The sequence below is a fragment of the Macrobrachium nipponense genome, chromosome 6 (genome assembly GCF_015104395.2).
Source record: "Macrobrachium nipponense isolate FS-2020 chromosome 6, ASM1510439v2, whole genome shotgun sequence".
Taxonomy (NCBI): Eukaryota; Metazoa; Arthropoda; class Malacostraca; order Decapoda; family Palaemonidae; genus Macrobrachium; species Macrobrachium nipponense.
In genome coordinates this window covers 83,586,986-83,605,426 of record NC_061108.1, presented here as the reverse complement: position 1 = coordinate 83,605,426, position 18,441 = coordinate 83,586,986, and the positions used below count along the sequence as shown (strand labels likewise).

The 18,441-nt window shown below is 40.7% G+C and overlaps 1 protein-coding gene across 3 annotated transcripts in view; it reads left to right on the top strand.

Moving 5' to 3' along the window:
• The window catches only part of LOC135216361 (protein tumorous imaginal discs, mitochondrial-like), a 162,677-nt gene that overhangs the window by 108,152 nt on the left and 36,084 nt on the right, over positions 1-18,441 (top strand). For all 3 annotated transcript variants that reach the window (XM_064251603.1, XM_064251604.1, XM_064251605.1), the window contains exons 5-6: positions 16,443-16,574; positions 16,825-17,018. In XM_064251603.1, the coding sequence (XP_064107673.1) occupies positions 16,443-16,574; positions 16,825-17,018 (326 nt within the window). The remainder of the gene's footprint in view (positions 1-16,442; positions 16,575-16,824; positions 17,019-18,441) is intronic.

Here is an 18,441-nt window from a genome sequence, read left to right as displayed (position 1 = left end):
TTCATCTAAGAGGAAGCAAGAATCCGTCCCCACTGCTGGTAAGAAACCAAAGAAGTCTGGTAAAAGGTTTCCAGCCTTACCAGAAACACCAGCAACAGCAGCAATTCGTTCAGGCCGTCCCGGCCTTGTACCCAACAGGGACAACCTTCTACATTCAAAGCACGAACCAGCCCATCCCCCTCTGCTGTCTCCCTCAGTCACAACCTTCGACCTCCTACGCACTCTCGCGGCCTTCAACCCTATGTATGAAGGTCAGGCCTACCCTCCCTTTAATAGACAATCGAGAGGTAGGGCGAGAGGCTACTTTCGCCAGCGTGGCGCAGGGAGGGCGACAAGGAGTAAGCAGTTCAGAGGAGGGCGTGGTGGTCAACCCGCCCATCAACAATGAGGCTCCCCAGGTAGGAGGGAGGCTGTTCCTCTTCCGTCACAGGTGGGGGTTCAGCAATTGGGCACAGAGCATAGTGTCCAAAGGATTGGGTTGGAGTTGGATCAAAGATCCCCCTACAATGAAATCATTCCGCCAAATGCCATCAAAGGAATTGACAGATTATGCGGAGGAACTCCTTCAGAAAGGAGCTATTGCGAGAGTCAAGCATCTAAAATTTCAAGGTCGCTTATTCAGCGTGCCAAAGAAAGGCTCAACAAAAAGAAGGGTGTAATCTTAGAACTTGTCAAAAGCTAACTCTTTCATTCGTTGCGACAAGTTCAAGATGCTTACCCTCTCGCAAGTAAGGACCTTACTTCCTCGTGGAGCCGTCACATGCTCCATCGATCTTACAGACGCATACTATCATATCCCTATAGCAGACACTTCCGCCCATTCCTAGGATTCAGGCTAGGAAATCAGACATTCTCATTCAAAGTGATGCCCTTCGGTCTGAATGTAGCCCCCAGGGTATTCACGAAAATAGCAGAAGTGGTTGTGCAGCAATTGAGAGCTCAGGGAATAATGATAGCAGCATACCTCGACGATTGGTTGATCTGGGCACCAACAGTCGAGGAATGTCTCAAAGCCACCAAAAAGGTAGTTCACTTTCTGGAACATCTGGGGTTCCAGATAAACAAAACGAAATCCAGACTTACCCCGGAGTCTCGTTTTCAGTGGCTAGGAATCCAATGGGATTTGTCTTCCCACAATCTGTCAATTCAGTGGCCAAAACGGAAGGAAAATAGCAAAATCTGTCAGACATTTTCTCAAATGCAAGCAAACATCAAGGAGAAGCCAGGAAAGAATCCTAGGGTCCCTTCAGTTTGCTTCAGTGACAGATATCCTCCTGAAAGCAAGGCTAAAAGATATAAATCGAGTTTGGCGATCGAGAGCAAACGCCAAATCTCGAGACAAGTTGTCAGTAATTCCACAGATCCTTCGCAATCAACTCCGTCCATGGTCAAAAGTAAAGAACTTAGCCAAGCGGGTACCCCTTCAATATCCCCTTCCAGTGTTAACCATTCACACGGATGCCTCCCTGTCCGGGTGGGGGGGATATTCTCAGTTCAAACAGGTTCAGGGGACTTGGTCAGTTCAATTACGCCAGCTCCACATAAACGTTCTGGAAGCAATGGCAGTATTTCTTACCTTGAAGAGACTGCTTCCCCCGAAAAAGTCTCATCTAAGACTAGTTTTGGACGACAGTGCAGTGGTAGTTCATTGCATCAACAGAGGAGGGTCCAAATCCAAGCATGTGAACCATGTCATGATAGCCATCTTTGCTCTAGCAAACAAACACAAATGGCATCTGTCCGCCACTCACCTGGCGGGGGTAAGAAATGTGATAGCAGACGCTTTGTCCCGGTCAGTCCCTCTGGAATCAGAATGGTCCCTAGACGACGGGTCATTCCGGTGGATATGCCGGAGAGTCCCAGGTCTCCAAGTAGATCTCTTCGCCTCACAAGCGAACCACAAGCTCCCTTGCTATGTGGCCCCCAACCTGGACCCTCTGGCTTATGCCACGGACGCCCTGTCGTTAGATTGGGATCAGTGGAGAAAAATTTATGCTATTCCTCCAGTGAATCTCCTCTTGAAAGTCTTGAGCAAGCTGAGGACTTTCAAGGGAATAGTAGCTCATAATTGTTGCACCGGACTGGCCCAAGAGCAACTGGTATCCTCCTACTTCTGGAATTAGGTCTCCGACCTCAACGGATTCCCAATCCCAAGCTGTCACAATCAGTACAAATGAGGACTGTGTTCGCTTCCTCAGGAATTCTTCAGACCCTAACTTTATGGACTTCATGAAGTTTGCGGCTAATAAAGATGCTAATATTGATCCACAAAATATCCTCTTCCTAGAATCAGATAAGAGAGAGTCAACTATTAGACAATATGACTCAGCTGTTAAAAAATTAGCATCCTTCCTGAAAGAATCAAACACTACAACCATGACAGTTAATTTAGCTACAGTAGACCCTTGACTCACGAACACAATCCGTTCCTAGACCTTGGTCGTGTTCCAAATTGTTCGTGACTCGGAGCTAATTTCCCCATAAGGTTTAATGGGAATAATATTAATTGGTTCTCGACCCCTACGAACCAATATATATTATGTATATTTTGCCTTATTTTACACAGATAATGTAAAAGTCAGTGTAAAAAACCTTAATATATCTAATAATATAATTTAAAATGGTAAACTAACACTATAAAAACGTTTGTAAAGTGAACACTTACTATGACTGCGAGACTTCTGGCTTGACGGACAAGAGAAGAGGAGGGTGGTGGGTGGGGAGGAGGTTATTGTGCGGAAGGAGACCCTCCCCCATCCAGGTCGGGGAGATCTCGTCCGGAGATTCAAACTCTTCTAGGTTTTTTTGGTGAACGTTTAATCACAAACTTATCCAATGTCTGTTGCCTTTTCCTTCCTTGCATAACTTTTCTGAAATGGCTCATTAAATTTTCATTGAGCATATTCACGATCCTGTTCGTAACAATTTTGTCCGGCCGGATGATACAATTCAAGGAAGCACTGGACATCATTCCACTTTTCCAATGCGGCTTTTATCACATCACTGCTGACATCTGTAACTTCCTCCCCAGCCTCCTCTTCGTCAGTTGATTGCTCCCAAGCAGTTGCTTCCTGCTGCTCTTTGTGGAGTTGAACAAGTTCGTCCGCAGTCAAATCTTCTGAATGTTCAGCGACCAATTCTTCAACATCTTCGTCGTTGACTTGTAGACCCATACTGTTGCCCATGGACACAATTTCTTGCACAATCTCTGCATCGAAGCCCTCAAAGTCACGGACAGTTACGCACTGGGGCCAAAGTTTCCGCCACGCAGAATTTAATGTGCGGTACGTAACTTCAGTCCATGCGTTATCAATGAGGGTTATGCAGTGAAAAACATTAAAGTGCTTCTTCCAAAATTCTTTTAAGGTTAATTTTGTCTCTTCAGTTACACGGAAGCATCTGGAGAAGAGCGCCTTCGTATATAATTTCTTAAAATTGCTAATGACTTGTTGGTCCATGGGCTGGAGAACAGAGGTCGTGTTGGGTGGAAGGAACTTGAACTGAATGAAGTCATGTTCACTGCAGTCAGCCAAGTACGAAGGGTGTGCCGGGGCATTATCCATGATCAGAAGGCACCGCAGGGGTAGCTTGTTCTCTGTTAGGTACTGACTCACGGTCGGCGCAAACACTTCATCAATCCACCCTCCATAAAACCAAGTTCCGTTCGTCACCCCATGCATTTTGTATTGGCCCACTCCCATTATTAAAGGCAGTCTGGCCTTATTTACGTTGTGCTGCTTAAAGGCACGCGGGTTATTTGAATGGTAGACAAGTAGCGGCTTTAGTTTCAAGTCGCCACTTTGCGTTTGGAGCATAACAAAAGCGGTAAGCCTATCCTTCATTGGCTTGTGGCCTGGGAGCGCCTTCTCTTCTTGGGTGATAAATGTCCTGTTGGGCATCTTCTTCCAGAAGAGGCCCGTTTCATCACAATTGAAAATCTGTTGAGCGACGTATCCTTCGGCCTCCACGAACTCGGCAAACTCAGTCACGAATGCCTCAGCAGCAGCCTTGTCTGCGCTAGCAGCTCACCATGCTAATTACAGAGTGAATTCCAGTTCTTTTCTTGAAGTTATCAAACCACCCTTTACTAGCCTTAAAATCATCTGGCGTGGCACTAGTAGAAGGAGTTTCCTTCAGCAAACTCTGATACACTTGCCGAGCTTTCTCGCAGATGATCGGCTCGTTTACACTATCACCTGCCATCTGTTTCTCATGTACCCACTTCAAAATTATTTTTTCTGCCTCTTCGAGGGTTTGCGATCTCATCTTGGTTAGTACTGTCACTCCCTTCGCAACATTTGCTTCTTTAATGGCATCCTTGTTTTTCAAAATTGTCGAAATTGTCGACTTGGCCATCTTGTACTCACTTGCGATATCGGTCACACGAACACCACGTTCAAACTTTTCTATAATTTCTTTCTTTATTTCAATGGTTATCTTCCTCTGCACCCTCTTCTCACCATCACTCTTCACTTTCTTACTTTCACCACCACTCTTCACTTTCTTAGGGCCCATTATGAAGAAAATCACAAGTTTTAGCGCAAAAAATGCTAAGCGAATTGACGAACGTCTTGTACACAATGAGATGAGACAAAGAGCGATGCGTGGGTGACGCCGTGCGTGGGGGGCGGGCTGGAGGATGGCTGTTCCCATGGCAACTTCAAACGCTCTCAGTGTGCTGGGCGATTTCGCGCATTTTTCAAATGTTTGTGTCTAAAAATTAGTTTGTGAAACAAAGTGAATTGTTATTTTCCAGAAATTTCCAGCATTTTTCAAATGTTCATGTCTCAAAATTAGTTCATGACCCAAACAGAATTTTTATTTTCCGCATTTTTTTTTGTTCGTATCTCAAAGTTAGTTCGTAGGTCAAGGGTGAAATTTTACCTATAATTTTGGTCGGGGATCGAGTTGTACGTGGGTCAATGCGTTCGTGAGTCAAGGGTCTACTGTATATCCTTTTTCAGATCCTTGTTTGAAAAAGGTTTAGCAGCTAGCACTATTACTACTCATAAATCGGCTTTGAAGAAGATCTTTCAGTTAGGTTTCCAGATAGATCTGACTGAATCTTATTTCACGTCTATTCCTAAAGCCTGTGCTAGACTTAGACCTTCTCAAAGGCCTACTGCAGTTTCATGGTTCTTAAATGATGTCCTCAAACTGGCTTCAGATACTGACAACTCGTCTTGTACATTTATAATGCCTCTTAGAAAGACATTATTCTTATTAAGCCTAGCTTCAGGAGCTAGAATTTCAGAACTGTCGGCTCTATCCAGAGATGCGGGTCATGTGGAATTCCTCCCCTCAGGAGAAGTTCTGCTTGCTCCGGATCGTAGTTTTTTGGCTAAAAATGAGGATCCTCTTGCAAGGTGGGCCCCTTGGAAAGTCATCCCACTTTCGCAAGACCCTTCTCTCTGCCCAGTATCAACTTTAAGAGCCTTTCTATCTCGTACATCCTCAAGGTTCTCTCTCATGAGAGAAAAAGGTGGTACTTTGTCAGTAAAAGTATTAGACACAAATCCTTTACTTCATTAAACAAGCCAATCCTGATTCATTCCCAAAAGCACATGACATCAGGGGAGTAGCCACCTCAATTAATTACTTTCAACATATGAACTTGAGGATCTTAAAAAGGGTATACTGGATGGAAATCTCCGACAGTCTTTAAACGTCATTATTTAAAGTCCTTGGAATCTTTAAAATTTTCAGCAGTAGCAGCGGGAAACATTGTTTCTCCTGATACTGTATAGTAGTTGTAGTACAGATCCAGGTCTCCTTTCTACCTACCTCATCCAACATGCCTCACCCTATCGCCATGCTACTCGGATATCCTAGCCTTAGCCGCTGAGATCATATTAGTGGATTGTCCCTTATTTTTTTGCTAGGGACATCCACACTATGTACTGATAATGTACTTCAGTGTACCTACCCTTATTTTTATGCTAGGGTAGGACACAATGTGTTTGTATATTTTGTAAATAAGTTATCTAAGTAAATCTATTTGTTAAAATTACACTGCATTATTGATAATATACTGTTTACTGTAATTTTAAGTACTTTACATAACTAACTTTCTTTTATGTCACTGTTTAGAATAAGTTAGCCTTAAGTACTTAGTTTATATGCTGTAATAATTGATTTACTTATATTATATCCTTATTTTACAACTGATTTTCATTTGTCCTTTTTTCCCATCTTGTCTGTTTCTCTGGTACTCTTTCATAGGCCGACACGAGCTGAGCCCAGAAAAGGGATTTTGTTACGAAAGGAAAAAATCTATTCTGGGTGATTGGCTCGTGTCGCCCTATGAAACCCACCCTGTATTATTTGCCCCCCCCCCCTGCAGGACAAGATGTTTTTAGATTAAGGATGACCGCTAGGGGCGCTGCTGTCCGTGGCGTCCTCTAGTAGTAGTAGTAGCGGCTGCATCGCCCGTTGGTATCAGCTCTCTCTTGTGGGGATTCTGATTGGAAGGTCTAATTGGTGAATGTCTCGTGGTAGTGTTCCCACTCGCCCCTATTACCATACCGACACTTCTTTTTAAGAGTGAGCGAGTCAGTTTTACTGACATTTTCTTAATTTTGTTTTTCTCTGGTAATTTTAGATTAATTTTTACCTAGAAAGAATGATATTAAGGCCCCCCCCCATCCTTTCATAGGGCGACACGAGCCAATCACCCAGAAATAGATTTTTCCTTCGTCAAAATCCCTTTTTTAAAGGAAATGACTGTATCGTACAGTACACTTGCACCCGATGGTGGCATTGTTTACGTGTGGGAGTTTTCACCATCCTGTGTGTAAAATTAAACTTTTTCAAGTTATTAAAACCTTTTTAATGTTTTATTTATCCACAAGAACAATTTCATATTAGAAAAAATTACAGGATAGTACAGGCAGTCCCCGGGTTACGACAGGGGTTCCGTTCTTAAGACGCGTCGTAACACGAAAATCGTCGTAAGCCGGAACGACGCTGGAAAAATGTCTTAAACTAATAAAAAGTTATAAAAACCTTACTTGTAATCCTTTGGTTACACTACATGTTGTTTCTTTTGTAGTTTTATGTACAACCTGAGTTATTTTCATCAAAAATGCTGGTTCTTGAAGGTAAAAACTATTGTAATCCTCTGGTGACACTACATTCTTGAAGTTTTATGTACAACCTGGAGTGATTGTGCCAAATCTTGAGGGCTACAAGAACAGTTTGATTACTATTTACGGATCATATAGACTAATTAAACAAGTAAACGTATCCTTTAAACATAGCTTATATATTTAGTATTCAACAAAAAGAATGTTTACTGGCATGAGTCAGAGGCCGTTTAATGAAACGAACACTTCTCTGTCCTATCTGTTCAGAAAATAAACGTTACGTCAATCCCCAAGACCATTGGCAAATGATCTCATTTGCCAAGACGCCTCTCTCTCTCTCTCTCTCTCTCTCTCTCTCTTCTCTCTCTCTCTTCCTCTCTCTCTCTCCTCTCTCTCTCTCTGATCAAATTACTGGATAATGTCTCTCTATGGATACTTCGATTTTGCCAAATCTTGAGGGGTACAAGAACAGTTGATTACTATTTACGTATCATATAGACTAATTGAAGTAAACGTATCCTTAAATAGGCTTATATTATTAGTATCAAGAAAACATTTACTGGCATGAGTCAGAGGCCGTTTAATGAAACGAACACTTCTCTGTCCTATCTGTTCAGAAAATAAACATTACGTCAATCCCCAAGACCATTGGCAAATGATCTCATTTGCCAAGACGCCTCTCTCTCTCTCTCTCTCTCTCTCTCTCTCTCTCTCTCTCTCTCTCTCTCTCTCTCTCTCTCTCTTCTCTCTCTCTCTCTCTCTGATCAAATTACTGGATAATGTCTCTCTTTGGATACTTGGAATTTGCATTGTAATCTAACCAGAAACTTAGTTTTGTTATTATTACTGGCAACAAGCAATGATTTTTTCATTATTTGCGCTTTTGGACTGTTATAAACTTTGCTCATCGCAAGCTAGCATTCATTCGCTCGGAAACTAGTTCCGCATATGAGGCGTCACTAAAAAAATTAGAAAAATACGACATAAAAAGTGTCGAAAATCATCATAACCTCAAAATTTTTGTTGTAATCTAACCAGAAATTTATTTTTATTAATATACTGTGCTAAACTATAAAGGATTTTTATCATAGTATGCATTTTTTAAAAGCGTCGTTAACTCGGAGCGTTGGAAGCGTCAGCGTCGTAACGTCGGAACAAACGTCGTAACCCAGGGCGGATTTTTCAATGAATATTTAAGAAAAAGTGTCGTAACCTCGGAACGTCATAAGCCGGAGCCATCGTAACCCGGGGACTGCCTGTACATAGAAAGTATTGAAAATGGGTAGTATAAAAAACTTTGACTGGGTAAGTTGCTGTTTGCCTTGGCCCTAATGGAATTATTCCCATGAGGTATGTGTTTTGAGATGTGTGATTTTCCAATTCTGCGAGGCCGTGGATCGACCAAATTTGTGCTTAATTGGGGACCGTACTGTATTTGGAACTGCTGATAACTAAAGTTTTCTTAAGAATACTGGATTATAGTCTATACCACATGGTTTTTGTTACTTATCAGAAGGCCAGACTTATGGATTGTTTAATAAGATGAGGTGAAACTGTATTATTCTCACATGGCAGTAATATGAACCAAAGCAAATTTTTGCAAGAATTGAATGGAAGTTAAAGAAATTATAAGTTAAAGAGAAACTGAAGAAATATTTAGTCAGATCATTCTGTAGAAATTTCTGATTTATTTATTGAAGAAATATTTAGTTAGATCATTCTGCAGAAATTTCTGATTTATTTATATATGATGATGATGATGATGATATACAGTACTCGACTAAGCGGCCTAATATCTTGTCGAATTTTAAAGGAACGGAAAAGTTGGGAAGAAATTTCATCAGTGCATTAGGGTGCTTACAGCACATAGAGAAAGGGGTGGAGCTTGGACACTGACAAGGAGAGAGTGCTCAGTCATTTGCTTGGAGGTTTAATAAAGGCGGCTGAAATTTTGGGATAATTTTTTGGTCGGACTCCCACCTCAATTTTTGGAATTAATAGTTACATCATAAAATTTTAAAGGAACAGAAAAGTTGGGAAGAAATTTCATCAGTGCAATAGGGTGCTTACAGCACATAGAGAAAGGGGTGGAGCTTGGACACTGACAAGGAGAGAGTGCTCAGTCACTTGCATGGAGGTTTAATAAGCGGCTGTATATATTTTTTGGTTAGCGCTCCCACCTCAATTTTTGCCTACTAGTACGTATCACTTTATTGCCCCCTGTGATCTTAATATGGGTCCAGATGGTGAGTTGAGTCAACTGATAATAGCAGAGATATGTTGTTGAAGCAATCTGGCCTTAAAACAAAGCAGATATTGGATCAGCTGGTTGTGAGGAGGCGTTCAGTTCGACGCTGAGTTACCAGATTTAACGAAGGTGACAACCATGAGATTCCATCTTAGAAAAAGCACCCTGGTATGCCTGAGAACACTTCTGATTGAAGTTTGACTGTTTTCAAGTGTCAATTACTTTCTAATTGATGTTTGGGAACAGTCAAACTTTGATCAAAGGTCTTCTTAAGCATACCAGGGCGCTTTTTCTGAGATGGAATCTCATGGTTGCCACTTTCTTAAATCTGGCAACCCAGCATCGAACTGAAGGCCTCCTCACACCTAGCTGATCCGATATCTACTTTGGTTTTTGGCCAGGTTGCTTCAACGACATATCTCTGCTATTATCTGTTGACTCAAATTACCGTCCTGGCCTATATTAAGGTCACAGGGGGCAATAAAGTGATACATACTAGTAGGCAAAAATTGCAGTGGGAGCGCTGACCAAAAAATATATACAACCGCTTATTAAACCTCCAAGGAGTGACTGAGCACTCTCTCCATGTCAGTGTCCAAGCACCACCCCTTTCTCTATGTGCAGTAAGCAGCCTGATGCACAGACAAAATTTTTTCCCATCCGCTCCCTTCCTTCAAAATTCGGCAAGATATTAGGCTGCTTTATGCTCAGCGGCCTAATATCTTGTTGTTGAGAGTACTGTATATACAAGGAAAGTTCAGCTTACAAAAATGGGAAAAAGTAACTTAAGCCAATGAACATAATGTATCTAAAATATTGACATAGTACTGTAGTAGAGGCAGTCCCCGGGTTACGACGGGGGTTCCGTTCTTGAGACGCGACTTTTAATGCTTTGGGTGCATTGAAAACTATGTAAACTGCATTCTTATGGCATTTTTCATAAAAAAAAAAAACCTTCAAATATTGATTATTTTGCATTTTTTGGCTGTTCATATGTTTCATCTGCCAGATGAGCGTTGTAGGCGTCGTAACCCTGGAACATGCGTCGTAACCCTGGAAATAATGTCTGATGAATATACAGTGGTACCTCGAGATACGAAAGGCTCAACTTACGAAAAACTTGAGATACGAAAGCTAATACGAAAAATTTAACAGCTCTACATACGAAAAGTTTTCAAGATACGAAAGGTTTCTGTAAAGTCCGAGATTCGCTCGAACCACCAATAATAATTTTGAAACTCGCGCGCCGCCAACTGAGTAGACTCTCCCCCATCCTCCTGCTCTCCCATTGGTTCCTGATGCTAGTCACCGCCATGAGATCCTTCTCTCCTATTGGTCAGCATCCCTCCCATGATGCATCTATGTACGTAGCAGCGTGCCTCAGCCACTTGGTAGCAGCATCATTATCGTACACACGTGGTATTCGTTCAGTCTAACGATTTTGTTTAGAAACGTAAATTCGTTATAGTGATTTCATTGCAGTATTAGTACTTTATCATATTGTGTGAAAACTTTATTCTACTTATACGTACAGTACTTATATACGTAGTCATGGGTCCCAAGAAAGTTGAAATTCACGGAAAAAAGCGAATGCTCTCTTTGGAGACAAAGATGGAGATTATCAAGAAGTATGAAGCTGGTATGCAATTGAGTGTGATCGCCAAGGTATACGGCCGAAATCCATCGACAATAGGCACCATCCTTAAGCAGAAGGATGTCATCAAAACAGCTACACCTTCCAAGGGCATTACTATTTTGTCCAGCAAGAGGACCCACGTGCACGACGAGATGGAACGGCTGCTTCTTGTCTGGATAAAAGACAAAGAAATTGCTGGCGATACGATAACGGAGCCGGTAATCTCCCACAAGGCCAGTGCTATTTTCAGCGATTTGATTGTCTAGGCCAAAGACGACGGAGGGGAAGGGACTTCAACGCCAACCCCAGAGTTCAAGGTTTCGCATGGGTAGTTCGAGAAATTTTGTAAATGGACTGGCATCCATTCGGTGGTGCGGCATGGGGAGGCTGCCAGCTCGGACACGAAAGCGGCCGAAGCCTTTAAAAAGACGTTTGACGAGATGATGACCAAGGAAGGCTACAGTTCTCAGCAAGTCTTCAACTGTGATGAGACTGACCTTTTTTCGAAAAAAATGCCTCGGACGTACATCAGGGAGGAAGAGAAGAAGCTACCCGGGCATAAGCCTATGAAAGACAGGCTTACGCTCGCACTTTGTTTGAACGACAGTGGGGATTGCAAGGTGAAGCCCCTACTGGTCTATCATTCCGAGACTCCTCGAGCCTTCAAGACCCACAAAGTGCTTAAGGAGAAGTTTCCAGTGATGTGGAGGGTTAATGCAAGAGTCTGGGTAACGAGGCTTTTGTTCACGGAGTGGGTAAATCTGTGTTTCGGCCCAACAGTGAAGAAATTCTTGGAAGAGAAGCGCCTCCCCCTGAAATGTCTGCTGGTGTAAGACAATGCCCCTCCCCACCCTCCTGGCCTCGAGGAAGATATCCTAGCGGAGTATTCCTTCATCAAGATTCTTTATCTTCCGCCTAAACACCACCCCTCTCCTCCAGCCCATGGACCAGCAAGTGATATCAAACTTTAAGAAGCTGTACACGAAACATCTTTTCAAGAGATGTTTCTACATCACCGACACCACAAACCTCACCTTGCATGAATTTTGGAAGGAGCATTTCGACATCGTCTTATGCATCCGACTCATTGACCAAGCTTGGCAGGAGGTTTTGAGGCGAACCTTGAATTCCTCGTGGAGGAAACTCTGGCCTGATGCTGTATCCGCCCGAGACTTCGAGGGATTCGACGTGGGCGAAGCTGGTGCTGCAGATTCAGAAACAGTTGACAATCCTGAAACTGTTTCCCAACCAGATCTTGACGAGATCGTTGCACTCGGCAAGTCCATGGGGCTGGTCGTCGACGAGGACGACATCAACGACCTTCTTGAGGAGCACCAAGAGGAGCTTACAACGGATGACCTGAAGGAGTTGGAGGCCATGCAACATAACGTCGTTCAAGAGGAGTTCTCTAGCAGTGGCGAGGAGGAGGGCGACCCTAACATCGGCAGAAATTAAGGATGTTCTAGCCGCTTTTCATAAAGTGCAATCGTTTATAGAAAAAAGACACCCCGAAAAGGCTCACACAGGTCGTATGCTTGCCCAGTTCGATGACGTTTGCCTGAGTCGTTTCAGGAACATTGTAAAAAGTAGGCAGAAGCAATCTTCCTTGGATAGTTATTTTTTAAAGAGGCCTTTAGCATTAGCAGGAGTAAGCAAAAAGGAAGAACCAAGTGATAAAAAATAGAAAGTTGAAAGCAAAAAGGAAGAACCAAGTGATGAAAAACAGAAAGTTGAAAGCAAAAAGGAAGAACCAAGTGATAAACAGAAAGTTGAAAGTGGTGATGAAGCTGAAATTCTGTAAAAAAAAAAAAAAAAAAAAAAAGAAAAAGAAAAAAAAAAAACGTAAAAGTAAAAAAAAAAAAAAAAGTTGAAAATAAAAAAAGGAAAAAAAAATTTAATTTTACTTTTTTGTAAAGTTAAGTGTTACAGTTTTGTTAATGTGTTTCGTAAATTTTAGTTTATGTATGTTTTCCTTACATTTTTTTATGTGTTTTCGTAAAGTTAAGTGTACGTACGTACATACGTATCTGCCGTTTGTCCTCCTCCTCCTCTGCCGCCACTTTCGGAGATAGCCTCACTCGAAAGGTAAGCTTCCACATTTTACGTACAGTATTTCTTGTATACCATGTACACTAATACACTATTTACAGGTTAATTTGCATTTCATTATTAAGTTAGGAATTGAATGGTCCAAATTGTTGTAGTATTTCATTGTTTATAGATCAATTTAGCTTTTATTATGAAATTTACTGGGGTGTTTTTGGGAGGGCTTGGAACGGATTAGCCATTTTACATGTAAAATGTGGTCCAAGATACGAAAACCTCATGATACGAAGGGCTCCTCGGAACGGATTAATTTCGTATCGAGGTACTACTGTGTGTGTATATATATATATATATAATATATATAATATATATTATATATATATATATATATATATATATATTATATATATATATATATATATGATGTATATATGTATATATATGTATATATATGTATGTATATATATATATATATATATATATATATATATATATATATATATATATATATATATATATATATATTTATTTATTTCTGGGCAAGGGCCCGTGTCGCCCAGTGAAATGTCCCTTTAGCACACATTTCTAACGTAAATATTGCTAACATTACCAGAGAAAAGGCTAAATTGGAATGTCAGAATATTCTGACTCGCTCACCTTATACAAAAGGTGTCGGTATGGTTTCTGGGGCGAGTGAAACCACTACCACGGGTCTCTTACCATTTAGATACATCCTTCTACAAATTCCTCCTACCTGAGAGGGCCGATGCAAGGCCCACACTCAGCTACGACTACTACTAGCGCTCCCGACGCCATCACTAGCGCCTCTACCGGTCATCCTTGGAGTTAGACTGTCAAGCTTGGGCCCAAGGATGGGATTTCACTGGGCGACACGGGCCCTTGCCCAGAAATAGATTTTCCTTCGTCAAAATCCCTTTTCTGGGCTCAGCAAGTGTCGCTTTGTGAAATAGTACCAGAGAAATGGCCACAAGCTTGAATGAGGATATAACATGAGTAAGGAAAGAATAAAAACAATTGATATTAAAGTACTATAATCTAGAAAGACTTATGAACTATAAAGATTATAATACAACAAATTTTTTTTATTAAACAAGCTAATCCGGATTCAGTTCCTCAGGTACATGATATCCGAGCAGTAGCTACCTCGGTTAACTATTTTCATCATATGAACTTTGATGATCTAAAAAAGTATATGGGTTGGAAATCCCCGACAGTATTTAAACGGCACTATCTAAAGTCTCTAGAGGCCCTTAAATATTCTGCTGTGGCTGCAGAAAACGTTGTCTTACCTGATACAGCCTAATTATGTAGTTTGTGAAGTTGGATATTATTAATTTTCATTATTTTGACTTTATTACCTTTTGTTACTCCCTCTCACCTACCTGCCTCGCTTGTTTTCCCCCCTTCTTGCCTTTTTAGATCGGACTGGATTGCTTATCAACCTACTCCTGTACTTGTACATAGTTCATTATTCATATACTGTATATTCATTACCTATGTTCACTTTCCTGGTGATGGTATGAACTTGGCCATATATGTTTTTTACACCATTTACTCCTGTTTTGGTTATTGTTAATCTTAGATCATTAAAACATGATGGTAAGGAAAAGTTTTATTTTTCCTTTTTTATATACAGGCAGTCCCCGGATTACGACGGTCTCTTCTTACGACTTTCCAATGTTATGACGCTTTTCAATTATATTCATCAGAAATTATTTCCAGGGTTACGACGCATGTTCCAGGGTTACGACGCATGTTCCAGAGTTACAACGCCTACAAATGCTGATCTGGCAGATGAAATATGACTCCAAAAATGCAAAATAATCAATATTTAAGGTTTTTTTTATGAAAAATGCAATAAGAATGCAGTTTACATAGTTTTGAATGCACCTAAATCATTAAAATTAAGGTTTTCTTAGGATTTTTGACCATGTTCCGTCTTACGACGATTTTCGGCTTACGACGCGTCTCAAGAACGGAACCCCCATCGTAACCCTGGGACTGCCTGTAATATGTTTTAGTTCTTATTCTCAATCTCCCAAGCTTGTATGGGTGATTCTCTGTTACTATTTCACTGGGCGACACAGGCCAATCCCAGAGAAGGGATTTTGACAAAGGAAAAATCTATTTCTGGTTGAAGGCCTGTGTCGCCCAGTGAACCCATCCCTCTCTTCCCTTTCACCACCCTTTAGCTGGCCCAAGCTTGGGTGCGTATTCAGGAATGTAGATCTTGGCAGAAGAAGTAGGGACGAGAGAAGGGTGGCCGTTGTAACGGCTCCTCTCTGGAGAGGGATTTTGAGAGAGGAGAGACCTAATTGGCTGGAGGTCTGTGGTAGTGGCATCCACTCGCCCCTGTTATTATACCGACACCTATGAAGGTGATCGATCCAGAGGTAGTAACTCTGGCATTCCATACAGCTTTTTTCTCTGGTATATTTAGCAATTATTTATACCTTGAAATGAGTGTTATAAGGGCATTTCACTGGGCGACACAGGCCTTCACCCAGAAATAGATTTTTCCTTTGTCAAAATCCCTTTTTTATGGCGGTGATTCAGCGATTGATTTTCACTTCATGGGACTGCTTGTAATATGTTTTAGTTCTTATTCTCAATCTCCCAAGCTTGTATGGGTGATTCTCTGTTACTATTTCACTGGGCGACACAGGCCAATCCCAGAGAAGGGTGACAAAGGAAAAATCTATTTCTGGTTGAAGGCCTGTGTCGCCCAGTGAACCCATCCCTCTCTTTCCTTTCACCACCCTTTAGCTGGCCCAAGCTTGGGTGTGTATTCAGGAATGTAGATCTTGGCAGAAGAAGTAGGGACGAGCGGAGGGTGGCCGTTGTAATGGCTCCTCTCTGGTGAGGGATTTTGAGAGAGGAGAGACCTAATTGGCTGGAGGTCTGTGGTAGTGGCATCCACTCGCCCGTTATTATACCGACACCTATGAAGGTGATCGATCCAGAGGTAGTAACTCTGGCATTCCATATGGCTTTTTTCTCTGGTATATTTAGCAATTATTTATACCTTGAAATGAGTGCTATAAGGGCATTTCACTGGGCGACACAGGCCTTCGCCCAGAAATAGATTTTTCCTTTGTCAAAATCCCTTTTTTATGGCGGTGATTCAGCAATTGATTTTCACTTCATGGAGGATGTTGGTACTTTTTACTACTTCCTCATTTTTAGCTTTGAAATCCATTGGGTTGCTTAGGTGGCAGAAATGTACCAACTTTTTTCCAAGATAGTCTTGTTACTCTCTCAGCTTGCAACTCTTATGTATGTCAGACACTGAAAATTCATTACTATTCCATGTACAACTGTATTTCTTATATAACATCTTTTTATTCATTGTACCTGTATACTAGTAGTTAAAACTAAAATTTAACTTTGTTTAATCTTTTCCTAGGTCCTTTTGTTATGCGCCAGACATGTCGATATTGTCATGGGACACGAATGCATATAAAATATCCATGTACAGAATGTGAGGGTAAAGGCCAGACTGTCCAACGAAAGACAGTTACTGTTCCAGTTCCTGCAGGCAAGCTTCATTCATATGTATTATTAATAAAACTATTATCCTTACTTTATACAGTTTACTAGCCTTGTTAGTTCAACTTTATGTTATGGAAACTAAACATTGAATTTTTAAAAGAATCTCAGATTGTACAAAATGATGTCTTTCTAATTGTGGAAATACATTTGATTGGCCTGAGTATTTAAAAGCATGAAAACTGACAATTGTGTTCTAAGTAGCTAATTGACATGAACTTGTTTGGTGTGTTTGACAGGTGTTGAAGATGGTCAAACGTTGCGCATGACAGTAGGTAGAAAAGAAGTGTTTGTAAGAATCAATGTAAGCAAAAGTGATTATTTCCGGAGAGATGGTGCTGATGTCCATACAGACGTTACTGTATCGCTAGCTCAAGCTGCTCTTGGTGGAGCAACTAGAATACAAGGAATTTACGAAGACATTACGTTAGATGTGAGTATATGGTTTGTGTTTTTCTTTTAGATTTGAAGCTTTGTTTTGATAACATCTGTTAAATGCAACTTATTTGGTTCCAAAGACAAAATAAGTTAATGACTTGCCACCTTCCAGTTCCAAGTCCTTATAAATGATAAGGGACGAGTTAATCAGTAAGGGCATATGGAACTAGTAAATGGACAAGATTAATCACCAAATCCAGTAAAGTGACAAGAAGGAAAGTGATCATACCTTGGGCATTGAAGGTTAAATACAAAATATTATAATTATTTCATGTAATTTTCATATATACCAATCCAAAAGTTCATGAAAGTTGTACTAGCTTTAAATATATAATTCAGTAGTTTGCTTTAATAAAGATATTCATTTTAATTTTTGATTAACTTTGTAAAAGATAATACTGGAAAAAATAACTGGATTAACAAGAATAATGAAAATTGTTTTAGAATTCAATCATGTAACAATAATCCTGCATGTCTGAGTAATTTTATGCTGTGTGTTTTTAATACCTGTGCTATTTATAATAAGTTGACCCATGATTATCTTAGTAGATGCAATTTTGCCTTGTACAGTACAATATTAAATATATTGGGTCAGATGTAGTAATGAACTTGAGAATTTTAAGCTTATGATTAATAAAATTAACCCTGTTAAATAACCAGATTTATATTAGTATTAAATTTATTGACAGATTGATAGAATTTATAGGCAAAAGTGTGTATCCCCATGCTGCTGAAGTCTAGCCCTAACATTTCTTGTTTATATTGATAGTTTCATAAAGAAGTCCTTGGAAAGTAATCCTTAGAGAGCAGGTCTAGAAATGAGAATACATAAATTGTTCATATATGGAACAAACCTTTGGTCTTAACATTAGGATTTACTAGCGCCAAGCTGGAAACCGGTAGAATTAAAATTACACTTGTGAGATCCAGGGACTATTGGCATCTATACCAGGTCACAGGGCATGTATACCCAGAATGCCCTTGGCGTCCTGTGACCCACCAGTTATATTCCTACTGCCTTTAAGATAAGACGTGTGTACTGTCTATCTGATTTAAAGCTGGTTTTCAGTTTGCCCGTTTTTATCCATTTCATTTTAATTTTTCTTATTACTTTTTCTTTTTCTGAGTGTGCTCAGTGTGAGTGTGATCGGTAAGAGCGTATAAGTTGTAAGATGGAAATTTTCGCTTCACCATCGAGATCTTCTGCCGTTTCGAAGAGGAGACAAAGGAAATGCCCCGGAGTCTGTGACTTTCGTGTTCTAGAGTGACTTTCCGTGTTCTAGATTCCTAACTTTGGTGTCGACGGATCCTCATCCAACGTTCAGTAGGTGCAGGGAAAACGTATGTACAATTACTAATCTATGTTCTGTTTGTTGGGGTTGGTTGGTGGAACAGTGGAGAAAGTTTTATGAGAAAGG